The sequence below is a fragment of the Cydia amplana genome, chromosome 5 (genome assembly GCF_948474715.1).
Source record: "Cydia amplana chromosome 5, ilCydAmpl1.1, whole genome shotgun sequence".
Lineage (NCBI taxonomy): Eukaryota > Metazoa > Arthropoda > Insecta > Lepidoptera > Tortricidae > Cydia > Cydia amplana.
The window spans coordinates 20,169,735-20,197,567 of NC_086073.1; the positions used below are offsets into that span (position 1 = coordinate 20,169,735).

The following is a 27,833-nucleotide window of genomic DNA, read 5'->3' on the forward strand; positions in this document are numbered from 1 at the left end:
AACTCATAGTGAACAGTGTCTTAATAGCTGTGTACACAGGATACATTTGAGAAGAAAAGACGACATTACATCGCCGCCTTTTTAAAGTGCTACCAAGTAATTCCTACTAAATAAAGTGTATGAGACATAGGTACTAACATTGAATAATTGTACGGTTTAGACTCACACTTGTTTTTAGTCACTCGCGCGACATAGCGAGTCTAAACCGTAAAATTATTCAATGTAATTCTTAAGTTGATTAATTTTATTAGTCCTTAAAAGTGATATAAGACTGCGATATACTTGTGTCTAAGTGAAAAGTGACTGGAATCGTGAAAGATGCGGCTGTCCCGTCAGTATCTACCCTACCAATTAGTCGACACTGCATTACCTGCTGCATTACACTGGTGTTGAGCACGCTATCATTTGCCAAGATTTTAGATTTTAAGCTCACAGGAGTCACAGGCATTATTTTGTTAAATTATAAAACGAGCACGAGCGAGAGCGATTCTTGTTTAATAATTTGTATGGTTTTGATACGGGTCTCTATTGTTTCCCATAAAGTTTTAAGTCACAATGTACTGTTTGTCCGTTTTTTCGTTAGTCATAATTTAGTTTTTCTCAGAAACGCGTAACTATTCAGGATTGCCATAAAACAAACCTCACCTAACCTAACCTATCTTTAGGATCTATCTTAGGAAAATCCTGAAAAGTTAACGGTTTCAGAATTATGACAATGATAATAAAACAATCATACCCATTATGACTTTCGATAATTATGTCAAACAAAGGGATACGTTTTGATACGACCTTGACGATTGTCTTTGAGATTGGCGCATATATCTCACGTACGACTTTCACATCATTTCGATGCACCAATCAGCGTGACCTATCATCAAGGCCTTATCAACACCAGTTAAAATCATAACAAAATTTATAAATCTGAATCGGCCTCCAGTAGTTTGAACAAGCACATTTATAAAAAGAGTACATTTGTCTTCTTTCAGACGTACGACTTAGTTAACATGATATGGATTTATACTATTTATAGATTGCAACTTTATGACCTGTACGGCTATCACGAGTTGGCATTTGACATTTACGCTAGTGACTGTCGCAGTCCCTCTCGATCGCACCAATACATCAGAGCGAGCGAGATGGACTGCGATCGAGTTCACGCATTCGCTAGCGTAAACGTCAAATGACAACCCGTGGTAGCCGTACTTATGAACTTTATGATATAACAGCAATGGTGGCCGAGTGGATCTGAGGGGCTACCGCGAAAACCGAATTTCGCAAATTGCGGGGATCTTTCTCTTTTACTCCAATGAAGGCGTAATTAGAGCGACAGAGAAAAATGCCCCAAAATCCCATACAAAAATAAACATAACACAAAACGCTCGTCACGTTATCGAAGAAAAAGGAATTCTGAACCCAGCTAAATTATAAACTACTAGCAACCCGCCCCGGCTTCTCACGGGTTAACAAATTATACATAAACCTTCCTCTTGAATCACTCTATCTATTAAAAAAACCGCATCAAAATCCGTTGCGTAGTTTTAAAGATCTAAGCATACATAGGGACAGACAGACAGCGAGAAGCGACTTTGTTTTAAACTATGTAATGATAGTGAAAAGCCTAAAGATTCAGCTCCAAAAGGTCGAATGTCCATAATTAACTGTCAACGGCACAAACGTCGTAGGTACCAGCTTTAGTTTAGGGTGGTTTAGGTACAGTCAGAGGGTCTGTTGGGTCTTTAGGGTGCATTAATATGCACACGTTGATTAAAGGTCGTGAATTATTAGTGTTAATGTATACCTGTTAAGTGACCTATTAACATACAATCTGGGTTCGTTACTATATACATATTAGGTGCCCAAATCTACCTTGAAATAGTCATTTGTTTTACAAGAATTCTGAAGAAATAAAGAAAGAAAGAAGTAAGCGAAAGGTTCCAAAATTGAACCACGGGGTTAGCGAGTGGTTTGAAAAGTGGAATCTTGGCTGTTGCGAGGGTTCCAAGGTTGGGTAGACAAACTTTGCTCCCATGTGAAATATGTAAAACACAAAATGTTCAAAACACCATCGCGAGGAAAATACTAACTGTAAAACTTTACAAAGCAAATTAACGTTATTATATTTTATCATTCACTAGCGACCCGCCCCGGCTTCGCACGGGTTAACAAATTACATAAACCTTCCTCTAAAGATTATTTATTTAAACTATCTAAACTTAATATTTATATCTAAAATTACAAATTCAAATTAAAATTATAAATTTAAAAAAAAGACAACGCTTCAAGACGTTCCCGGCGCAAAGGTGCCCATGATGCTCGCAGCATTGCCACGACCATTGCACCGTCGGTACGACTAAGACCGATGGCACACCAGCTGATCTAAGGGCCCGCTGGATCGTATCGTTAAGGGCATGGTGGCGCGGATGCCTACCTGCACATCGGCGACAACTCAGTGCGTGATGACCGTCAGCACCCACCATGGAACCGCAGATGCATAAATGTGGTTGGCATACATCGCAGCCCAGGCGGAGAGCAACGGCCACGCGCAACGAGTTGCCGTCGAGTAAGGTACCCAATTGGGGCGAAGGCAATGCGTAGAGCCATGCCCCTGATTCTGGTTGTGATACTGCCAGAAGCCTCGCATGGTCTACACCCGCGGCACTCTCAATAAGGTTATCAATCGAGGCTTTAGAGCGGGTGTCGTCCCACGCACGCTGTATTTTGGGATTCTCTGGCACAGTCGCTCCCTGGTTGATGCACAACCAATCCCTTAAGGCGTCAGCCACAAAGGGAATGCACACCCTGTCGCCATTTTTAGGTAAAATACGAGCAACGAGGTCTGCCACCCCATGGGCCGACGCCAAAAAGGCCGGTAGACTCACATCTTGAATACGACGCACACCAAGGCCACCGTGACGGACTGGAAGAGCTGCTTGTGTCCACTGGTTTTCGTTCATCGAGATATTTACGATGGACTCAATTGTTAACTTTATAGTGGCATCGAAGCAACCGATGTCGTCGGGAAATAACCAAACCGGGGCCGTACGCATAAGATAGGTTACTTTAGGCACGGCGAAACATTTTTGTAAAAGAACCAAAGCTACATGCGGATTAATATCCTTGAGGCGTTCGCCGGCAAGCAGGAGGAGCTCTTTGCGCGATAGTAGAGCCTCAGGAACTGCAGATGGAAATATAGGGGCTCCGAGTAAGGTGAAAGAGTTGGAGTTAAGTTCCGTAAGCCCAGGCAATATCGATGAGAAGGAGGGAAGGAAAGAAGATGACTCCAACCCGCAAGCGAAAAACTCACATTTGGACGCATTAACTTCTAAACCCAAATCATTAAGGCGCAAAAGCAAAATAAGCAAGTCTCGCTTTACCTCTTCTGGTTTACCTCCAATGGTCCCATCATCGAGGTACCAGATACTGAGTGGGGACTTAAGTTCAGCGATTGCTTTTTGTATTGAGAGGCTAAACGTGAGGGGGCCCAACGGATCTCCTTGTTGAGCACCCACTTGAGACGTAATGCGACTGGAACCATAGAAGAGGTTGGAAAGAAGGTGATAGGCCTGATAGAGGAAGGGGTAGAGAATTGTAATATTCTCCCTTACCTCGTTTAATAAGGCGTCCCTTTCAACCGAGTTGAAGGCGTTTTTTAAGTCCAGTTTGACTATCACACTACCTGCATTTTCTGACACTGCATGTATCGCCGCTTCGCAACCCAAAGGTGTCCCGAAACCTACCTGAACTGGCTGGAGGTAGGAAGCCATCTGCTCTCTTACCGCGCGGCACCCAAGTTTAGCGACGAGTCGGCGAAAAGTACTCCCTACTGCTATTGGACGTACCCCTCCCTCCTTCTTCTTTAACGCGCAAAGAGTTGCCCCATACAAATAAGGACAAACCTCGGCATGTAACTTTCCGCTAAGTAAAAAATTACAAAGTTTGGTTAAGGACTCCATCAGACGTACACCACTGTCTCCGGCCGAGCCAGATGTCAGCTCCTTCAACAGGTCTGGCCGGATGCCATCCAAGCCTGCTGCTGATCCACTGTGGAAGGAGTTTATAGCCCAAGTCACATCGTCCACTTTAACTGACAGGGTTTGACAGTTCATATCTGGCTCCGCTGGGAAAGAGAGAGGACTAGATGGAGTCGGATGTTTCGATTGCAGAGCTGTAAGAGTGTCAGGTACCTTCCTCTTGAATCACTCTATCTGTTTAAAACAACCGCATCAAAATCCGTTGAGTGTTTTTAAAGATCTAAGAACACACAGGGACAGAGAGACAGCGGGAAGCGACTTTGTAGGTAGTGGTGATAATCATCACTTAAAATTGAATTCCACCAGCAAACATGAGAAACAACTCAAAATTTGCATTTTATTTATTTTGCCTCTTTATCTTTTGTTTTTGAAGTATAAAGAAAGCCTTTACGAGCTGGCTCAAATACTCTTAGTCCCCTTTAAATTTCCTGGCATCACTCTCTTGAACCTTCAAAACTACAGAAATTCAAAAACAACGAATCATGAAAAATTTACAGAACCCGGCAAAACCCGTAGGTAAAAACCGGATCCGGATGCAGGCTTAATTATGGAATATCCGGATGTCCAGATTATAAAACGTGTGCTGACGGGGAAACATAAATATCTAAGCACGGGGCTGAACCATTTTTTAATCAACTCCAGCGGGCCTTACTTGGTCGCAGCTTATTATTATTACACGGATTAATGTGAGAACTTCGTTAAACGGTTGTAGAAAATCGGACAGAGTTATGGGTCAAACACATTTTAGAAAAAAGTTACTTCTGTGGACAATAGGTACAATCAAAGTTAAGGTATTGTTTTCCATCGTATTTTCTCGGAAAGGATCGTATTTTTCATGCTACTTCAGTCAACCTTAGTTCTTTTTGTACCGAGACTCCGAGACTGAATTAGCAAGGCACGTTCGTACGTTTCCGTTTTACGTAAAAAAAACGTAAGCTACTTAGTAGAGCTGAATCGCCTGTTCTAAAAATAGCAGTAGGTACATATACGTAGAGCAGTCCCGTATACCAGTAATATAAGACCGTATTAGGCTGCTTCCCCCTCCCCCCTAAGTAAACCAACGAGGAAGTATTGCGTGCGACTAACGGAATTCCCTTTTCATTTGCTAATCGGTCAGACGGAACAAACGTTTGTCTGTTTCTACCATGGGTTCTCGAACTTTTGTTTTATTGTCTGTCAAGCTGGATATGTCAGTAGCAATGTAAAGCAAACTAAAGTATGGTATTCGTAGGAAACATAATATTATATATACTTTTAATCTAAGCTCGTAGCGCTACACCGTAGCCCTCAACATGGTTTTTAGGGTTCCGTACCTTAAAAGGAAAACACGGAACCCTTATAGGATCCCTCGTGCGTCTGTTTCTCTGTCTGTCTGTCTGTTCGACCATCCGCCCCCCCCCCTCTTTATCTCCGAAACTACTGGGTCTAAAATGATACACAAAATGGTTCTTTACCTATAGATGTCAGGAAAACCTATTAAAAATGTACAGTCAAGCGTGAGTCGGACTTATTGTAAAAATTTCCTTGGAAATGGAAAATGCTAAGTAAAGGCGCAATGACAATGCGGCATATTCTGGTTGTAATATTTAGTTTACAGTACATATGCTACTCTCCCGAACTAGTGCGGGAAATAGCACTTTCCGTGCGTATGTCTAAAGTTTATTAAAGTGCCATATGTACTGTAAAACGTTGTACGATACACGTGCGAATAGGTAATTCGCGACTCGTGCGAATTTATCGCCACTCGTTTCGAATTTCCTCTTTTCCGCACTTGTATCCTAAATAACTATTTGTCATGTTCACGATATTATCATTGTTGTATCGCGAACTTCATGGTAACGCCGAAGCATCCAAAATCCAAAACAATATTTACTCAGTAACATTATAATAAGGGAAACCAAATACCGACGTAGATAATAAAAATAAAATCACATCAATACCCCTTCAGCGCACGTTTTAGTTCATCGCAGGCAGGCAGGTCTACTTAGTAGATACATTAATTCACCAAGTTATGACATGTTACCATTTTACGACATTCCTAACAAGAGCGTACGTGCCAACATTTCTTTCCTGTTAGCTTTAAGGCCCCGTAGTTCCGTGTTCTTGTCTTACTCTCACCAAAGAGAATTAAAATAAAATAAAATAAAATAAATATTAGAGGACATTTTACACAAATTGACTAAGCCCCACGGTAAGCTCTAGGCTTGTGTTGTGGGTACTCAGAAAACGATATATATAATATACAAATACTTAAATACATAGAAACCAACCATGACTCAGGAACAAATATCTGTGCTCATCGCACAAATAAATGCCCTTACTGGGATTCGAACCCAGGACCGCGGCTTCACAGGCAGGGTCACTACCCACTAGGCCAGACCGGTCGTCAAAATTAAGTCTTAGTCTCTCCTCTCTGAGCATAAGCGTGGGCGAGATGGATTTGTGATATGGAATAAATCATGTTTTTGAATTTTAATTTGTTGTAAGTACTTATTAGATACTTAACAAAAAAAATCGACGATATCCCTCAAAAATAAAAATGCGCATTTTTAGAAGCGATTTTCATATTTTTATCTTTCGTGCATAAATCATTAAAATGCGTTTTACACCCGTGATTTTTGAAGTGAAAACTTCTTTAGCGGCGCTGGGCACTTTTTGAGGTGGGGAAAAAATGATAAACTCGAGACAGCGTAAGGCGATCACGTGACCGTAAGGTTTAGATGGCCACTCATTTAGATGGCATTTAAATCAATAAAGAAAAACTTATTGACATTACATGAAAAAGGTTCTAATATTGTACGAGCTGAAATACGAGGATCTCACAGTTACATTCTAACTTTATATCACTCAAATATAATTCAATAAAGCTACATCTTGATGAAATCGCTAATAAAAGTGAACTCTAGTACTGGTGAATAAAACTCAAAATATCATTACATGATATTTAGATGCGAGGTCTGCAAGGTAACTTTACAATTTCTATTCGAATTAACGCTACAAATTTAAGCTCACTGGCCAGCAATTTCGGAACTAAAGTTTTTCAATCGAAAGGAGGATGGGTCAATTATACATAGTGCTGCAGACATTTTGGACTAGTCATTGAGTTTTCACTTCTGTCGGCACTCCCGGAGTGCAACCCGTTGTTTTTTTTCTATCGAGCGAAAGTCAAAATATCAGAATTCGAATACTAGAGAAAATTTTCAAGATTGCTAATAAAATTTTCAGCAAACGTATTGTGATCTAAAAAGCGGTACGTTTTTAATAAACTTCGCTCTCTGAACCTTAAATGCTTCTATTTTTACATTTTTGGTAAAATTAGTGTATAAGTTGAGGTTTTTGACGGCAAAGTTATGTTGCTTTTTGGTCGCGGAAGACATGCGAAAATATAATTTGCGGAAAGAATGAAATAGCTTAATTTGGTGCTATCTTAGTGAAAATCTTTATTTCTAGTCGAAGACGGTTACCTGTATAGGTAAAATAAATATTTATTCCGTAAGTACCGTAGTTATTAACCTAAACGGAATACATACTATATACTATTTGTCTGTCACCGCCCTCTATAGTTAAGAGTCTTATAACCAGTGATCGTTAATTTTCCAGCAATTTTGGTGCAGCATTGTTAGTTAAAAGCATCTGTATGCCCTACTCTAGGTGAAATAGATAATTCGCATTCATAACAGTAATATTAACCTTAACCAATCCTCTCCCTAGAAAAAAATTAAGAAAATCCTTTATTTTTACTACGCTGCACCAAAATTGCTGGAAAATTAACGATCACTGCTTATAAATAACGGACAATCATGATATCAAAGAGAACTTAGGCCACTACTTAGGCGTATTGTCAAAGCAAAAGTAGTCACAGTAAATTTACTTACTGTCATCTTTCGACACAGGATTAAAACATTTAGAACGCCTTTTGACATTGATCCTTGTTCTTTCACTGATATGTGTTAAATTAGTTAAATATCAAACAGTGTCGCCATCTACATACGAGTATAAGGTAATGCGAGATATGGCGCATAAGGTATCTTTTCAAGCATATTTTTTCTTGATTTTCGGAGGCACGTTTTTTAGGGTTCCGTACCCAAAGGGTAAAAACGGGACCCTATTGCTAAGACTCCGCTGTCCGTCCGTCCGTCCGTCCGTCCGTCTGTCACCAGGCTGTATCTCACGAACCGTGATAGCTAGACAGTTGAAATTTTCACAGATGATGTATTTCTGTTGCCGCTATAACAACAAATACTAAAAACAGAATAAAATAAAGATTTAAGTGGGGCTCCCATACAACAAACGTGATTTTTGACCGAAGTTAAGCAACGTCGGGCGGGGTCAGTCCTTGGATGGGTGACCGTTTTTTTTTGCTTGCTTTTTTGTTGATGGTGCGGAACCCTCCGTGCGCGAGTCCGACTCGCACTTGGCCGGTTTTTTCTTAGACTTTATTTATCTTATTCGGAATTATAATATACATAATTATATCATTTATGAAATTATATAACGTGAAATGTATTTTTAATTAAAACGCCACCTAGCGTCGAATAGCCTGCACTACTTTGTTTGCGACATCTAGTGGCGAGTAGTAAAGTAAAGCTTCCTTCGTGATAAAATAGAGGGCGTTACAAACATCGAATCATAAACGCTGACGTTGATATAATTACTCAACTGAACAGTGCTTATAATAAGCTTAATTCTTTCTTATAAAAATGAAAGTCATCATTACTCAAGATAATTATTTTCCGTGCTTTTATACTACCTATTAGGTTTTATTACTTGCCAATACATACATACCTATAATGTGATACAAACCTATGTAGTTACTATTTTATGTAATGTAATAGGGAATGAGAAGTACCCACTATCCACTATAAATTTATTACGATTATTACTCACAGACAGGCAAAATACCAGAAAAACTTTAAAATCTTTCTTGGCAATATAAATAGATATAACCAATATACTTATATCTTATTTATTACCACAACAAAAGGTTTAATGCATCGCGAAAAATCCAGCCATAACGCCATCATAAAATTGTCGTACCATTGCAAAGTTATTTGATCAGCCAGTGGTAGCGCCACTGTCTACGGTTACTATGAAACTTTGTATGAAATTTCGGTAGTTCCTAATTTCTCCGCTTGAAGAGGTAAGTTGGTGCTGGCGTGTCGTTTTCAAAGTTTCTACACAATACACATGCGACCATCTGTAGTATTTCTAGGGTTGACGGATGGTACAAGATATAAGATCAGAGCATGCAAAAACAATACACTCTTTTTGTTTGGGCAGTCGTGTAAAAATAGGCAAAACTGTTAACAAATAATATCGAAAATGTTTTTATGGAAATAATCATCCACACAGGCATAATGTAAACTAATTATATCTTCCAATGAAGCGAGTCATTATTTTTTTTTTTTTTTTTATTAAAAATGGGCTTACTCATGGCCACAGACTAGCCGGGGCAAGACGTGGCCTACGATGGAGCGAGTCTGCCCAGAAGGTATAATATTGATCGAACTTCACTTGCAAAGCTCGTTTGATCATATATAAACTTCTAAAATTTACAGTTGAATTTATAATATTATATTATTAGTTTAGACAGGTAGATAGCCCTTTAATGTCGCTCGCACACTGAACGTGTCACTATCGTGCTCAAGCTAAATTGTGAAATTAATAAATCAACATGTCTAAATTGGACAGTGAAAGTGTGAAAAACGCTATAATAGAAGCTATAGAACCGTTGAAAAGTGAAATAAATCGTTTAGTTAAAAAATTCGATGAAATATCCAGTGAAATACGAGAATTGAAATCCGTTATTTCCAGTAACAAATCAAGCAACGCAGAAAATTTGGCCGGGTTAATCGATAACAGGGATGTTGCGAACATCCGCATCCGCATCCGCAACCGCGGAACATCCGCATTATTTTCAACATCCGCATCCGCATCCGCATCCGCATAAAATCGATGCGGAGCTTATGCGGATGCGGATGTTGAACAAGTCGGTACAGGAACGTCTTAGCGGCGGCGTAAGTGCTAGGTAATTTCGTCATTACATTTCGTCATTACCTATAACGAAATCGTCTAGATCCAGAGAAGTCGGCGAAGTTACTGTTTATTAAATATAACGCACCTATATTCTTGCTCAAATACTAAACGTTTGGTTTTTTTAATAAAAAAATACTAAAAATGTAATATTTGACGTTTTCTATGTACCTAATCTTGACATCCGCATCCGCATCCGCATCCGCGGATGTGAGCCTTTAAAAATCCGCATCCGCATCCGCATCCGCGGATGTCAAAAAATCTGCATCCGCAACATCCCTGATCGATAACAGTGTATCCACAACACCCGCCGTATCAAGCTGCGCATCAACTCCCACTAGCCGTCCCGTTCTCGCGCAGGCACCAGTGCGCCCAAAGCGAATCACAGCGGTGCGCACGAGAGAGAAGATCACTGCGCACAGCCAACAGCGCCGTATTACCCGACCAAATAAACAAGTGCTCTCGCGCAACCAGAACGCCACCACTGATTTTAAATCACAAACCGACAAACACAACGACGAGGCAACGATCCAAGACCAAAGAAATCCACCTCAGTCAATTAGCACGATAAACAAGCGACTACCAAACGATGAAACAGCAAAAAAGGACACCGACGATGGCCAACACGCCCAGAACCTTGACGAAAACAATGAAATATGCGAAAACGAGTGGAAGACAGTGCAGCACAAACAGCGCCGCCGCACCCTCAAGCCCAACACAATAAAGGGAACAATTAAGGGTGTGGAAGTGTTAAAATATCTCCATGGATGCTTCTTCGAGAAAAATACTACGCCAGAAGACATTATATCACACCTAAAAACCATCCAAGCCGACCCACGGTACACCGTTGATCAAATTAAATCAAAACATGACACATACAATTCGTTTAAAATTGGAATACCAGCAGCAGTATTCGACAATTTCCTGTCGGCCTCAGCTTGGCCCGTAAACGTGAGTGTTTCTGAATGGCAACCCTTTCTACGCCCACGACGAAACCATTCCGAATAAATTAAATAAGATCTCGCCCAAGAAGACCCAAGGTAAATTAAATATCCTACATCTCAACATAAATAGACTCGAAAACAAAACATATAGACTAGAATGTGAACTTCAAATTCAAGACCCCTTCGACGTGCTGTGTTTCACGGAGCATTGGCTGCAACAAACCCAGCTTTCTACGATCAACATCCTAAACTACAACCTCCGCGCCCAGTACTCGAGACAGACAAAGAAAGGTGGTGGAGCCTGTATCTACACGAAGTCTGATATAATAACAATGGAACGCAGGGAGATCTCCGAGCTATCCATCGAGGCCCACTTCGAAGCCTGTGCCATTGAGTGCATTGGACTGGACCTTATCATTGTGTGTATCTACCGGCCGCCCAATGGTGATGTACCTTTATATCTTACACAGTTAGACGAATTATTAAACCTAGAAAGTATACAGAATAACAATGTTGTACTAGTAGGAGACATTAATATTGATCTCTTAACTAAATGTTCTAACATCCGAAGTCTCCTGAATACAATTAAACAGCATAATTTTAGACAGCTTGTAACCGTACCTACTAGAATAACTGCATCATCAGAAACTTGTATCGACCATGCATATACAAACATACACAAGAGCATGATTTGTGATGTATATTGTAAAGAAATGTACCTGTCTGATCACTTAAGTGTAAATATCATTATAAATATTAATCATTCTGTTTCTCCGATTAAGTACATAACTAAACAAACATTTTCAAGTCAAAACAAATACAATTTCATTCAGAGCCTCGAGTTATATGACTGGGATTGCGTTTTATTAAAAAATCAATGCCCCAATAAAATAACTACATCAGTAATTAATATTCTTAAACACTATTATGATATTCACTTTCCTAAGCGAAAACAACCTATTAAAAAGATTGTAAACACATGGGTGAATGACCTCTTACGTAAACTACGCCATAAATTGCGTGCAACCAAAGTTAAGTTATCTAAACAACCTAATGACATCGAGTTACATTCGAGCCTATTAAAATTGGAAACAGCGTATTGGGCTACATTACGTAATGACCGTGTAGAATTTATAAATAGCAAAATAGTGTGTAGCGCAGGTGGTAATGTCTGTCGGGCTATGTGGAGCGTCATCTCGTCAGAGACATGCCGGCGCAGTAGCAGCAGGAGCGGACCCCTGGACGTGCTCGTGAGCCGTGCGCCGGGCGACTGCGAGGCTGCGCGCGCCGCGGCCGCCGCCGCCCAGCTTAACCACTACTACACTCACACGAACAATGACTCGCGCCCGTGCATAGATGATGCACTCGCATATCTCGACAGATATCTGCCACAGGTACCATCTGCTTTCGTATTTAAACCATTCACTCTTGAGGAAATGGTGAAAACATGTAAGGTCGTTAAACGTAAACAATCTAAGGACATCCATGATATGACGACCTATGTCATTGATCTTCTCCCGCCGAATGTCATATCCTTACTGCTTTTTATATTTAATAAATGTGTTAACGCGGGGATGTACCCCGACACGTTAAAGTTAGTTAAAGTTCAGCCTATCTATAAGGGAAAGGGTGAAATGCATATACCTAAATTCTATAGGCCGATATCCCTTATACCTACAATATCCAAGGTCTTTGAGCGCCTATTAAGTACGCGGATGATGCATCATATTATATCAAATAATCTTTTGAATAGCCAGCAGTATGCCTACCAGACAGGTCGTTCGACGACTGATGCGGCGCGCGATGTGGTCGCGCGAGTGATGGTGCATCTCGAGGGCGGGCGGCAGGTCGCAGCGATATTCTGCGACCTTTCGCGCGCCTTTGAGATGATCGACCACTCATTGCTACTCTCGAAATTGGCACGCTACGGCTTCGAGGGCAACTTTCTCAACACGATTGCCTCTTTTCTCAGCAATCGACAGCAAAGCACCGTTGTTCTTGGCGTGAAGTCAAACCTCGAACCCGTAGGGGCTTGTGCGGTACCGCAAGGATCGATGATGGGCAATAACCTTTTTTTGATACTAGTTAACGATATTATGACGGCGTGCCCTGAGCCTGAATATATTATGTTCGCAGATGACACGTGCATAATAGTTAACGCAGATAATTTTGACAACCTAAAAATAAAAACGAATAAAGTAATTAATAACATTGCCAAGTGGTTCTCGTCAAACGGCATGCTACTTAATATTGATAAAACAAATATTATGCATTTTCAACTTCGTAAAACTGGTATATGTCCACTAGATATAGTCGTAAACAATGTAAAACTCCCCCAGGTTGAGCAAGCAAAATATCTGGGTTTTACTATAGACTCGGGACTAACCTGGACCCCCCATATAGATGTGGTCTCTGACAGGCTAGCGTCAGCGTGCTTCGCCCTTCGCAGACTCGCGCCATCCCTAACGCCTCAAAACCTCAGAATAGCATACTATGGGTACTTCCACTCAATTTTAACTCAAGGTGTAGAACTATGGGCTACTGCAGCTGAATGTGATAGACTATTTAGATTACAAAAACGTGCCCTAAGGATAATCTCAAAGAAACCCTATGATTATCCAGCTAAGTCATTATTCATAGAACACAAAATACTTACGCTACCATGTGTTTACATACTAACAGCCTGCAAATATGTAAGGTCTAATCTGGGGCTATATACAACTCGTGGGCAGAACCACGGCCGCAACACGCGCGGCGAGCACCTTCTGCTAGTCCCGCGCTGCCGACTGGCCAAGGTGCGGAAATCACTCGGTGTCATGGGTGTAAAAATTTATAACACACTTCCGAAAGAGGTCATTAACTCAGCTAGTGAGGCAATATTTGTAAGTAGACTTAAGAAAATGTTAATTGGTTTGGCTTGTTACACTATAAGTGAATTTATGTTGAGAACTGCCGATGTCCAAAAATGATATTATTTAATCTAGTGAAAAATTGATAATTATGTATATAGCTTTGTGACGTGTAAAATTATTTATGATTTTATAAATAAATATCTCAATCTCAATCTCAATAGTGTAATTAAGATGAATAAATAAACAAAATAAGACACAGAATGTTACCCAATTTACACCGAGCAAATACTTTTAAGTATGATTAAAAATAATAAATTAATCATTTAATGTGCATAAATTAAGTAAATAATTAAGCATGTAGTCCAAATATTTACTACTAGTCAATACATATTTGTATTATATGACTTTATTATAATATGTGTGTGTATAGTAATTCATCGTCACCACCCGCTTTCATTTTTGGTACAAGCTTTTTTTATCGCTGACTGTACTTTTCTTACGACAGACAACTAATACTCATCTAGACAATTCTAAAAACCCCTAACACAATTAGGTTGCGTTGTTTCATCACAGAGTTTCTATGGCCACCTCCTGTCTCCATCATCAGACCATTGTATTGTCATCAGAACTACATACAGCTGCCAATTTTCATGATCCTTGGAAGATGGTTAAATTAGCTACCTTAGATTCCATTACATAGTTACATACAGGATACAGGTCGACCTAATAAAAGCTTGTTAAAAATCGCTAGCGCCTACCTACTATAAACGCTTCAGTGCAGAAATTGCGCCAGTCCCATAACATTTTCATGTGCAACATCCGGTGCTAAAGCTCTACAACTCATAGCCCGTTTCCTGTAAGGTCTCTTGACATGCTGTCACTTTGCACGTAAAGATCAGCTAAGGCAATTTGAATTCTAAAGCTTTCATCTTAAGAGCGCATGTATATGTGTAGAATGTATGTTGGATTTTTGAGTTCTACATAAATACATACATAGAAACAACAGGACTACTTCAAGACTCAGTCTTTCTTCTGCATTGGCAACGTGATGTCGCTTACGAAAGCACTTAGAATAGCGAACGCTAATGTCGCGGCCGGCGCAGGTAGGAGTAGGACGAATACGCTTACACCAAACACTATGTCACTGTTAAACGTTCGTTAAATGTTGTTGTATGGGAAAATTCATAGTTCACTGCGGATGTTGATCAGTCTGTCAAATGTGGTTGGTGCAACTAGCTGTAATCACTGCACGTGCTTCACTCACTTTAAATTTCGCATTATGCGCCCCACCGCCAATTAATTGTGTCTGATGTCCACTAGGGTGGTCCAAAAAATTCATTTTGATATTTTTTAATGGGCCATGCCTTCATTTTATTACATATGGCTATAGTATTACTGATGCGAAAAATCAGCTTCCTAAGTCTACTCTAAGAGGGTGCTCACGAAGTGTCAGTTTTCAATTTTTTTGTTGAAATACCCTCTTGCGAGTTCAATTGTTACAGTTACGGGAAACGTGTTAGAGGTCATTCTTAACGTATAAAACTTACCTAAAGTGCTTTTACAGGTGTTCATATTACTTCTATACTGTAAATGTGTAGTGAAACAGAGTTCTAGAGTACAGAAATTGTTTGAAAATGGCTTCTTCTTCCCGACATAGTAACGACATTTTTTTAATTGGTTTTCGAGAATTGGAACCCATCACTAAGCTGATTCAGCTTCCGACCCTACGACAAGTACTCCAACGTTTTCACAAGTACTTAAAAGATGAAAAAAACGTAAGACGATCAGTTCATTTAGTTTTGCAAGAATTGATGGAGGTCTGGGCACGGGCTGCAATTCCGACTAAAAATCGAAAACACTGCGTTGAAAAATTGGAATTAATTCATAAGAAATGGCTCCTTTTGAATAAAAACAAGTCTAGATCATCTCAATCACAAACGGACCGAGAAAACTTGTTTATTACCGAACTGGTTACAAAGGGCTTGATGCAGAACCTGATCTAGAAAAATTTGCTCAAAATACCAATAATGTTCTAGTGAAATCGTTAGCCGCCGAAAGACCTGTTAGAGACGATTACTTCGAGCTTATTGAACTCACCATGGTCGTCCTTAATAAAGTACCCGATGAAATACATTGGCGATCCCCTGGGCCGATACATCATGCACGTTGGATGGCGAAGTTGCTTTATACCTACAAGATTTATTTGTTCAGAGACCAGAAAGTGCTTAAGCTGACTAAAAGAGAAGAAAAGGCCGTTTTACGGTTTACCAAATTCGGTGCGCTGATTTATGCTGCAGCATGGGTTGAAGCTCCTTCAGCATCCGAAGCAGCAGGCAATGATCTACAGTTGTGGAAAAACATCTTAGCCTATGAATCTGTCGATTTAGATATTGCTAGAGCTGCAAGAACGGTCTTGGAAAGGCATTTGTGGTACTTGCCCGACGAACTAGTAGGCCTTGCTTTATTTTCCGACAAAGTGCCGTCTGTCGAGAAAGAAGCATTAGTGGAAGGGATGAAAATTGAAGCTGGTCCTCGAATGGTGAAAGGGAACGCCTCTATTTTAAGTAGTGAAGCCACCCTTGCAGCTTTTGCATCAAAAAGAACCTTACACTGTGCATGCTCGACATTAAGGAATCCTTTCTGCAATTGCCAATAGAAACTTGGCACGATAATTGCGACTACGTGGAAGGCAAAAAGAGAGTACACGGCTTGCGGGTCGTAAATGATACTGCTGAAAGGGGTGTGAAATTATTTGAAGAATTCAATAGACTTCTTACCAACGATGAAGAGGAAAAACAAATTATTTTACAAATAGTGGAACACAACCGGAAGAGTATACCGACGGAACCAAACAAAATGTCACTAATTAATGCAATTAAAAATAATTATAAGTAACCTTAGAACTATATATTTGTATAATGCTTACTTTGTAGTGATTTTTATTAAAAAGTACTATACAAAAAAAGGATAATACTGTTTTTGTTAACATTTTACTAGTTGTCGAATGGTTTTAAATTTTCGACAATTGTTGCGATACTTCATATGCGATGAGCACCCTGTTTTCATAGCTATATGTTTCTGAAAATTTGCACACATAGTATTGTCGATACCTATAACAAAATTAGGGGGTGGCCCGAACCCTAAGTAGAGTTTCAATTTTTCCCATACAAACGTGGACCACCCTAATGTCCACCCTACTTAACACTAAGGCTTTTGGCTTGTACCGTACACCAACGCAGACTTGCTTCACTCCTTTAAGCCACTCGGATCGCAGGCTTAACAGTGTCTCAAAACTAAGTTTTAATGCTGTCATTATTTGCGTTAGGCGCTCCCGTTTTCCACAAACGTTTTGCTTATACTCGCACGCCACCATGTCATTATTCGCTTTCTTCAATAGTGCTTTAAATGCTTCCTACTTGTACCTTACACTTACACCAACGTCCTCTTACAACCAAACCTGAACGGCGCGACCAGCGCAGACAACACCCTTCAACAAACGCTATCTGCTTGTACCTTACACCACTCACTCCTTCACACCGCTTCAAACCTCACTCCACGCTTCACCGCACAATGTCCCTAACGTCAGCGCTACTAAACGCCCACGCCGTGGCCGCGGCCGGTGCAGCAACGCCCTTCCCCAAACGCTATCTGCTTGTACCTTACACCACTCGCTCCTTCACACCGCTTCAAACCTCACTCCACGCTTCACCACAAAATGTGTCCAACGTCAGCGCTACTAAACGCCCACGCCGTGGCCGCGACCGATGCAGCAACGCCCTTCCCCAAACGCTATCTGCTTGTACCTTACACCACTCGCTCCTTCACACCGCTTCAAACCTCACTCCACGCTTCACCACAAAATGTGTCCAACGTCGGCGCTACTAAACGCGACCGCCGCGGCCGGTGCAGGCAGCACCCGTCCCCAAACGCTATCTGCTTGTACCTTACACCACTCACCACTCACTCCGTCACACCGCTTCAAACCTCACTCCACGCTGCACCGCACAATGTCCCTAACGTCGGCGCTACTGAACGCGAACGCCGCGGCCGCGGCCGGTGCAGGCAAGAAGGCAGCTCAGGTGCAGCTGCAGGCTGAGCTCAACACGGATGAAGAGTGGGCCAAATTCCTGCAACGAGATGGATTATTAGGTGAGCTTTTGTAAAAAAAAAGTTTTTACGCGCCAAACTTTAGGACTAGCGGAACCCTACAAGTTTTTATTTTTATTTTTTTATTTTAGCCCGTCAAAGTTTTAACCTTATACTAGAAATATTGACAGTGAAATTTATCTTTATATATAAATATAAATAAGTGTGTCCTGACCTGTGATACCTGGATCAAAATTCTTTTCATTGTCTTGTCTCTGACCCTGACCACTCTTGACACGCTTCTATTATTGTCCTTCATCAAATAAATAAATAAAGTTGAGTGCTATTGCATGTCTTTCTAGCTCAAGTTGAAAAGCTCTTGAGAAAAATTAAAAACTAGATTTTACCCCATACAAAAACATCCACTCTGTCACATTTTTTGAGGACAAAAAACAAGACAACGAAAATAATTTTGACCCACTTAAGAGTAGAATATAGGTATTAACAATAACAATTAATAAGCTTAAAATATCCTAACCTTCAGAAACAAAGAGTTAATTTCTCTTTATCTGCCTCTGTCTGATATAAATTTGATCCAAATTTCCACCAGTGGTTGACGTATATTCGGAGTGGTGCGGCCCTTGCATCGGCATGGTGGGCAACCTAAAGAAGATCAAGGTGGAAATAGGAGGTGACAACCTGCATCTAGCGGTCGTAAGTACACCATTAGTCCATTAGGATACTGACCCCTGCCGTAAAAAGAGGGGGGTTATTCAGTTTGACCGCTATGTCTGTGTCAGTCTGAGATTTTGTGTGACAACGTAGCTCTTAAACTTTTATTTGTGTCCCAAAAATAGGACCTAAATAAGGTATAGTCTGAAACTTTGTAAAAGTTTCAAGGGCCTTTTCAAGTATATTTTGTAGTTCTTAAAATTCTACCACCACCGTCACTAAAATTTACCATCCCCAGGATTTCTTTAAATAAACATGAAAAATCACAGATAGCGTGAAAAATTGGGTCACGGGGACGAACCGTGCATACCCCCTGTTGGTAATACAGTCATCAATAATGTGAATTTATGGTTGTATGTAAATCTGACTGTCATAGACCCTTCGGGATTCCTGAGGAACATTGTGTGCCACCCATTTAAGAGCATAAAGTGTCATTCTATGGAACTTGCTAACTATATACACTTTAACAATTTGTAGAGGGCGAACCGCCCTAAAATTAAATTATTTTCTTTAATTTTCTTATAAATGAGGCCAGTGTCCAAACCTTTTATTGAAAATGAGTTCGCATAGCTTAAAAATTAATTCCCTATAATAGCTATTATTAAATAGATTCCATTCTATCTTGTAACTTGCATCAGGCGAAGGCGGACACCATCGAGTGCTTGAAACGTTTTCGAAACCGCAGCGAGCCAACCTGGATGTTCATAGCCGTAAGTATTTATTATTTTACCACTATCACATTAATTTAAATTAAAGTACCAATAAAAAAGCGGCCAAGTGCGAGTCGGACTCGCCCATGAAGGGTTCCGTATTTTTAGGAGATTTATGACGTATTAAAAAATAAAAAACCGGCCAAGTGCGAGTCGGACTCGCGCACGGAGGGTTCCGCACCATCAACAAAAAATAGAGCAAAACAAGCAAAAAAACGGTCACCCATCCAAGTACTGACCCCGCCCGACGTTGCTTAACTTCGGTCAAAAATCACGTTTGTTGTATGGGAGCCCCACTTAAATCTTTATTTTATTCTGTTTTTAGTATTTGTTGTTATAGCGGCAACAGAAATACATCATCTGTGAAAATTTCAACTGTCTAGCTATCACGGTTCGTGAGATACAGCCTGGTGACAGACGGACGGACGGACGGACAGCGGAGTCTTAGTAATAGGGTCCCGTTTTTACCCTTTGGGTACGGAACCCTAAAAACTACTTACTAGATCTCGTTCAAACCAATTTTCGGTGGAATTTTGCATGGAAATGTACATCACATATTTTTTTTAGTTTTATCATTCTCTTATTTTAGAAGTTACAGGGGGGGGGGACACATTTTACCACTTTGGAAGTGTCTCTCGCGCAAACTATTCAGTTTAAACCTCAATATCATTTTTGAAGACCTATCCATAGGTAGATATCCCACACGTATGGGTTTGATGAAAAAAATTTTTTTGAGTTTCAGTGTAAGTATGGGGAACCCCCAAAAATTATTGGTTTTTTTTTTCTATTTTTGTGTGAAAATCTTAATGCGGTTAACAGAATACATCTACTTACCAAGTTTCAACAGTATAGTTCTTATAGTTTCGGATAAAAGTGGCTGTGACATACACGGACAGACAGACATGACGAATCTATAAGGGTTCCGTTTTTTGCCATTTGGCTACGGAACCCTAAAAAGCGTAATCACAAAGCGTCGGTCATCTAATCGGTTATTTCGTCGCATACCTCAATTCCTTTGGGCGTGCCTTACAATAAAAACAAAACACACTCGAAAAACATTTAATTTCCTTTATTGAGTGCTTTATTGTCAAATCGGTTAGAACCACGAGCATCTAAAGCTCCTCGGTGAAGCTATTAGCAATCATAAAAGCCGTCAATCAACTCAAAATTACTATACCTACCTACTTTTATAACAATTATAACTTGCTTTCCAAGAAGCATCGGAGTCGTTTCAAAAGGAAAGTTTTGTTGCTTTTCGGCGAAATTATATGATAATTTCGGCCTTGTTTTACGAGTTAGAACTTAGAACATTACCTTAGGTTTAACTTTTAAGTAAGCTTTTATTAGTAGACATACTATACTGATATTAAGGCAATAAAACAAGCCTTATTGAGACACTAAGAACTTGTTTGTATACTTAGTTACAGAAGAGAATAAGATAAGCATGTATTGTTAGGTACCTTAGTGTCAGTGGTAGTGGTTACGTTTTTATTTTTAGGCGTTGGAGTTTTTGTATGATTTCTAAAATTCTGAATTTCAATTTTACGTTTCGCTAGATTTTAATACATTACGAGCTATGAATATGAATTCACATTTTTAGAAACACCAAATAAACGTTTTCGTTCATTCATATTAATGTAAAAAAATTGTATGTACGGAAGGAAAATCCCTCGTCGTCGGCCCATTCTAGAAACACATTCTTACATTCCTTACCTAGGCAGCCAGCTCTATACATAAGTGGCAATAAGCTCAGATACGTGTCATGTGGCGGTATCGACCAAACTTACGATAGTACCTACTTGTCTACCTTGTATCGATACAGGGGACAGGCATTCGACCTATATTCGTAACTAAGTTACCTCCTTGTTGAAAATAAAAAAGTCTTTAGCAAACAATTAATTTTTGGTACAAGCTTTTATCGCTGACTGTATTACTTTTCTTACGACAGACAACTAATACTCATTGAGACAATTCTAAAAACCCCTAACACAATTAGGTTGCGTTGTTTCATCACAGAGATCCTATGGCCACCTCCTGTCTCCATCATCAGATCAGTTCGACAGTACTATATTATTATATTGTCATCAGAACTACATACAGCTGCCAATTTTCATGACGCTACGATCCTTGGAAGAAGGTGAAATTAGTTACCTTAGATTCCATTACATAGTTAGTTACATACGGTCGACCTAATAAAAGCTTGTTAAAAAGATACACAAAAGTGAGTTTAACGCGGTTCAGCAAGCACAAACGTTTAGGATAATAGGCATATTTTACGTGGATAAGGATTCGGTATATAAACCGAAGGATTTTATAATACCTACAGCTTTTAATAAATAGACTGTAATGAATGATGATGAAAGACATATGATCATAACTTTTATTCAAATAGTTTTTGTCCCTGATGGTTGCCATACGTCCCGTATATACAGGACTGTCACCGTATTTAAATATCACGTCCCGTAATTTTACTGGTCCCGTTTTTGTCCCGTATTTTGTTGACCCTGCTAGCGCTCTAGAACAGGGCTCTCCAAACCCCAGCTCCAAACAGTAGCAACCATATTCCCCCCCCCGCGCGAAAGTTTCTGAGGCGCAATATGGCCCTCAGGTAAAAAACTTTGGAGACCCCTGCTCTAGAATACCCCTCCCCTGTCCCTTATCAGTACCGACTAGGTAATTATGGCAACCCTATACATGGGGTCAAATCGTTAATTCATGAGACCTATAAATTTCCTTCATTTGTTCGGTAGGTACTTAGGCACCTATGGTAGGTACTGAAAGCGACTCGTGTAAAATAAGTCCGTGAAGGACAAGATACTTTAATAAAATGTTTATATTTATAAGGTTACGTACAAAGGCCGAATATTTTAAAGTTGTTTGCATGCATGGTATCTAAAATCTATGGAGGTTCTTACGTAAAGTTGAAAAACGCAAACCGTTGTCAGATCTTACTGAATTTCAATGTCACAGAAGTTTAAACAGTTGCACTTCCCCAGTTGGTGGGAAAATATAAATTTTGGTGGTAATTTTACATTCATTTAGCAACAAGGTTTAATCTCCTTGATCCTCTCCTCAGTTGAGTTGTATGCAACGTCCAGTGCACTCGATATAGAGGTACCACACTGCGCTCAGAAACTACTAATTGCAATTGAATATCTTTTTTGCACATAAAATGAAATTGTTAACAGAATTAGCTTCTTCTTAGTATATGACATTATGACATTAGAATTTTTTCTTAGTATATGACATTTATTCAAAGAATTAGCTTAACTTAAGAGTAGATTTTAGATATTAAACGTAATGCGTATTCTATAGGCCGTAGGTACCTACAACGTTAAAACACCTGCCCTGGATGGCGGAAGACCAGTAGGTATATGTACAGTAAGCTGCAGAGATAACGGACCCCCCTGCATAGAATCTTGTTTGATACTAAGAAGCTTAACGAGTGTCATCCCTGCTTCGGCGCAAAACATTCGACTAAGTGAGTGATTAACTGATCATATCTGTCTGTAATATAACTATTGTACCTTAAACATTCCTCTCAGGCGGGCCAGCTGGTGAACATAATCTTCGGCGCCGACGCTCCCCGTATCGCTCGGACCATCGAACAGGAGCTGAAAAATGAGGAGTTAGCCAAGAAAGGGGAACGGGAGAGGCCTCAGCGGGCCCCTCACGAGCTGACTCCTGAAGAACAGGTACGCAGTTCAAACCAGGTTCAGACCCTGATATGATCTTTGGTCGACAGTCTTCCGACTCACAAGGTACAGGGGCCCGTTTCTCAAAAGCTTGTAACTTGTAATACAAGTAGAAGTCCCTGTTTAACAAAAGCTGTCAAAAAGTGACATCCGGTCGTCAGCAGCAGAAGTCGCTAAGCGGGCGAGGTGTTTAAAATTACCTTGACGCGCTCTTATATTCTCTTAACAATAAAGTCGCGTCAAGATCATTTTGAACACCTAGCCCGCTTAGCAACTTCTGACTGTACATAGGTTACAAGTTTTTGAGAAACGGGCCCCAGGTCTCGGTCTCAATTTAGAGATAGGCGAATTACACACAGAGGTAATAATATTAGGTATTGTGCGCAGAACTTAGTGAGTTAAATTGACCTGGGGGTCTTGCCAAGATGACAATCATTGGTAGAAAAAGACAATCGAAACTTAAATAATGTATGGAAAAAGTCACGTGACTTATCGTAGCATCTCTTTCATCCCTATAAGTTATAAGATTTTCTTTTGTTCGCCGTTTGTCGATCTAAGATTTTTAGTTATTTACCTTAGGCCACTGCTGCTGCTGCAGCACATTCAGTCACGATCCCGAATATATATCGACGCAAAGGGAAGAATTCATCATCACGGTGTTTCTGTGCGTGTACCTACATCTCTATGGTACAATAGGTTTTCATAACAGTAGGCATCCTTGTTGTGATATACCTACTCGTGTATCTGTATACCAGCATTTACGGTGGTCTGTCTCGCCTCGCCCAAGATGGCGTCTGGATAGTAAGATAAAAACACAAAGAATACAGCATTAATTGACAGGTTTAATTAATTGCGTAATCTGCGTTTTATTTCAAGATATTACACTTGTGTGCGTGGCATTACTGAACTGCTTTATTAATTATAGGAGGTGGCACTAGCTCAAGAAAAGCTAATCGCCGAACGACGCGAACGCGAGCGCGCCGCGGCGGCAGCGGAGCGCGAAGAACGCCGCGAAACGCGTGCGCGTCGCGTCGACCAGCATTTCGCAGACGTGTGTGCTGGGTTGTTGCTGCCTCATGCGCAGAAGCATTTGAGGAAGGTGTCTGATGCTTTGGAGCCTTTTGGTATGTCTCAAATAGAAACTAAGTCTATTGCTTAGGATAGGGAACAGCATTTTGCTAGGTAATGTAGGTATGTTTCTAATTGCTACTGCCGCATGCGCAGAGGTATAAATACCTCTAGGGAAGGTGTCTGTTTGCGAAATGTCTACTATTTACTACGGCTAATTAAATAATCGTGCGCCGAACGAACATTTCAGAAAAATGCGTTATGCAATAGAACCCCTTGAGAAGAATCATACACTAAGTACGATTATAAAGTACCGTTTTGCGTCGCTTTCCTTGTACTCTCTGATATTTCCGAGAGAAGATAGCAGCAATGATTAGGTATTCATTTTCTTTTTCACTCTCATACAAGCAACATCAGCAAGTCTGACATTCACCACATGTTTCAGGAGTCCTAGTCGCCGACAAATGTCCCCTCCTCCTCGGCAAGATAGAAGCACGTCGGCTGGCGGTGGAAGCACCAGAGATGGGCGAGCCAGCAGCAGTGGCCGCGCTCACGGAGCGACCCTCACTAGCTTTGCTCTTGAAGAAACAACCCGATAAAGAAGGGGATATTATAGGTCAGTCCATGCTCGCGCCCTGTACCCTGTAGCCCGGGCGTAAGAATACGGTTACGGCATCTCCTGTCGTAAAAGGCGACTAAAAGGAGTCCTCGGGGTCGGAGACGGTCGGACCCATAAAGGGGCATAACGCTAAAACGGCACTGGCGCGTTCATTGGAGATCCCAGAGCCGTCCGAAAAGCGCTGAGGAGGACAACTGGGAGGTTTTTAGTCGGTGAAAGTCCGACATAACCTCCGCGCTGTCCCTGCGGTGTGGAGGTATCCATAACGATTTTCCAATAAAAAAAAGGTCAGCTTATGCTCAGTGCCGATCTGGATGAGATTAGATCGGGATCGGAACAAGTGGCATGAAAAGATGCCTATGATGATGAGAGGCAATAATAAATAGGCTTAATAAACTGTAAAGAGTTGAAAATAGGTACAAACAGCAACACTCTTAACTGTCCATCGCATCGGTGGACCGTATGCCTCATGTAACAAGGTTTACGAACTGTCAGTTAACAGTGTCGGCGATGGTATATTAGCTTGAAAAGGGTGGGCTGCTGATATTTGAATTGATGTATCTGCTACAGTAGCATTGCTTACAGAGCGATAATCACTGGTTCCGTCTGTGAAACAACCCGATGACCAAATGAATCAACTCCAATCAATGCTAAGTTTGCATCAACTTGGCACTGTTAGTAGTGACAATGTATGGCAACGCCTTCTTCACGTAAAATTGTAATTTCAGAGATCTGCCGCCGAGTGTTATACGGCGACGGTTTGGAGGAAGAAGATCGCCCGAAGAAACTGGTGTGTGACGAGCTACGTCTGGACGGAGTGCCGGGGATATACGTGCCAGCGGACAGGCAACAGCGGGCCGCAGTGCTGGAACTGCTGTTTCCTAAGGTAGGTTTGAAGCTGGTGTGTGATGAGCTTCGTCTGGACGGAATTTCAGGGGTATAGGTTCCAGCCTTGAGAGAAGAGAGTCTTAAGAGCTTGACTCCTGCTCTATCGACCTTACTCCACTCATAGAAGTGAGTGGAGTATGTGTACAAACGAAAGATGAAAGAGCTTATAGACGCTCTTACCCTTATAAGCGTTTTTCCCCAGATTGACGTTACCTTATTTTTCCCTCAGATGGTAGGCGCCCTAGTGGAGCCGCTACCCCCTCCCGAAGCCCCGCACGTGGCCATGATGTTCGGCGCGTGGCAGCGGCGCGCCGTGCTGGCCGCCGCGGCCAAGTGCGCTGCCCGCGTCTTGAAACACGGCTTCTTCGCTGACCCCAACGTGGCGGAACCGAGGCTGCTGTGTAAAACTGCGGACCAGTATGAAAACAGGCTGGAGAAGGACTAGTAAGTTACGTTGAGCAGCTGTCACGCTCTAGCCAGACAAAGAATGAGGGACTTTGGAGCAGGATATCTGGAACCAAAGGACTTTAAAACGCTACCCATGAGCTCCATCATCCGGCACATGGAGATGGTGGGAAAAGCTCTTGAGAAGTTGACGGATTTTTCCTAGGGGGTAATTGCACAAAAGATCCCTATAGGTCGAAGTGTATCCGCAAGGGTCCCCGAATACCATAAGATAAGATAAGAACTGTAATCAGTTTGACCTATACTTATAAATAAAAACACTTAGAACTTTGATAAGATACGTTGAGCAGCTCTTAACCAACCTTTATAGTTGGACTTCGGTTCTTACAAACGTTATCAAACATTTACATAAACATTCACAAATATAAATCAAATCCATTTATTTTCAGCTGCGAAACCATAGTCCTTCAAGTAGCCGTAGGCCTCGCAGAACCTGAACTAGCGGACCCCGCCGACCTCTTCCCACCCGGCCCTCCTGCTGAGCTGCTCGCCCTCGGCCCCATACACGTCAGTGTGGACGCGGTGGAAGGCGCCCTGGAGTGCCCGAGGTTCTTCCCGCCCGGGTACTGCGAACCAGAGGAGAAGCCGAAGCCGAAGACTAAGAAGAAGAAGAAGGTATTATGACGGGGTTTACTTAGCTGCGAGACCGAAGTCCTTCAAGTAGCCACAGGTGTCGCGGAGCCTGAGCTAGCGGACCCCGCCGCCCTTATTACACCCGACCTTGCTGAACTGACGGCACTCAGCCCTGTGGACGCTGTGGAAGGCGCACTGAACAGCGCGAAGTTCTTCTCGCCGGGGTATTGTAAGGTCATAAGTCATATCATATTTTCTAATACGAGACTTAACGAGACCAACATGAAATAAATTTTGAATAATTTTACGGTTTAGACTCACTTGTTTTGTCACTCGCGGCGTGCCGCAGTACGCGATACACGGCCGTAGTGAACGCTGCTCGCACTGTTAGTGCTTGAGAAAGGAGACCTAGGCTCTCCGAAACATGTCGCGCAAGCGACTTAAAACAAGTGAGTCTAAACCGTAAAATTATTCAATGTTAGTATGTCCCGCAACAGATTAAATTCGATGAAATAAATTTTGTTGCGAGAGGGCGCTTCTGTACGTAAAGTCAACTATACGAGTGTACATACCTATCATTGAAAGTTACCAATGTGTTTTAATAACCCTTGACTACTGTCTACAGTACAGTTTAAACACAGATTAAGGTAATAAGGTATTCAGTAATTCCAAACCTTTTAAGTTGCCATTATACTTGTTACAGAAGCGTCAAGGCGAGAATAAGGAAGAGGCCGTGGACCCCGACCTCTCGACCGCTCCGTCTACAGAAGGCGAGGCCTCCACCGAGGCCGAGGCTGCAGAGGCCGCTGAAGATGAGCCCGACCAAGACGAGGCCGACGAGGACGAGGCGGCAGTAGATAAAGCTACGTCGCCACCGCCGATGGCTGAATAGACTTATTAATTTCTCACGGGCCTAGACATATTATACGGCCAATTCAGGCGAATGCCAATGTATGTGCAGTCCACACGGATCGTCTTGCCGCCATTAATTAACTCGTACTCGAACGTTTAGACCATCTGTCATCCCTTTAGTGAACTATCTTCTTCATATTAAAAATGTATTATGTGATGATTTTGATGAGCTTTTGTTGATTAAAAATGTAATGACGATTTAAAAAATGTTTTATTTTGGCCAGG

General features: G+C 41.2%; 2 protein-coding genes across 3 annotated transcripts in view; one reads left to right on the forward strand and one right to left on the reverse strand.

Annotated features, from left to right (window-relative positions):
* The first annotated feature begins 280 nt into the window (after positions 1-280).
* On the forward strand, positions 281-27,593 carry LOC134648332 (thioredoxin domain-containing protein 3 homolog). Of its 2 annotated transcripts, XM_063502841.1 has the most exons (11): positions 281-331; positions 17,923-18,009; positions 18,557-18,660; positions 19,317-19,388; positions 22,934-23,083; positions 24,009-24,207; positions 24,597-24,767; positions 25,499-25,656; positions 25,888-26,102; positions 26,513-26,738; positions 27,400-27,593. In XM_063502841.1, the coding sequence occupies exons 1-11, from the start codon at positions 319-321 to the stop codon at positions 27,586-27,588; spliced, it is 1,584 nt and encodes a 527-aa protein (XP_063358911.1). In that variant the 5' UTR covers positions 281-318; the 3' UTR covers positions 27,589-27,593. The 2 variants fall into 2 exon arrangements, with proteins under 2 accessions (XP_063358911.1, XP_063358909.1); XM_063502839.1 differs by lacking the exon at positions 281-331 and having other exon boundaries at positions 17,861-18,009.
* The window catches only part of LOC134648334 (mediator of DNA damage checkpoint protein 1-like), a 139,761-nt gene continuing 126,258 nt past the window's right edge, over positions 14,331-27,833 (reverse strand). Inside the window, exon 4 of the mRNA XM_063502843.1 lies at positions 14,331-14,345. The gene's annotated coding sequence lies outside the window, so the exon portion shown is untranslated. The remainder of the gene's footprint in view (positions 14,346-27,833) is intronic.

What these genes read in the sequence shown, in the direction of transcription:
- LOC134648332 (XM_063502839.1), top strand. Translation starts at nt 17,868, where the DNA reads ATGTCCCTAACGTCGGCGCTACTGAACGCGAACGCCGCGGCCGCGGCC. An exon ending in CAACCTGGATGTTCATAGCC is followed by an intron (nt 19,389 to 22,933) that starts GTAAGTATTTAT and finishes CATTCCTCTCAG; the next exon opens with GCGGGCCAGCTGGTGAACAT. An exon ending in AGCTGACTCCTGAAGAACAG is followed by an intron (nt 23,084 to 24,008) that starts GTACGCAGTTCA and finishes TATTAATTATAG; the next exon opens with GAGGTGGCACTAGCTCAAGA.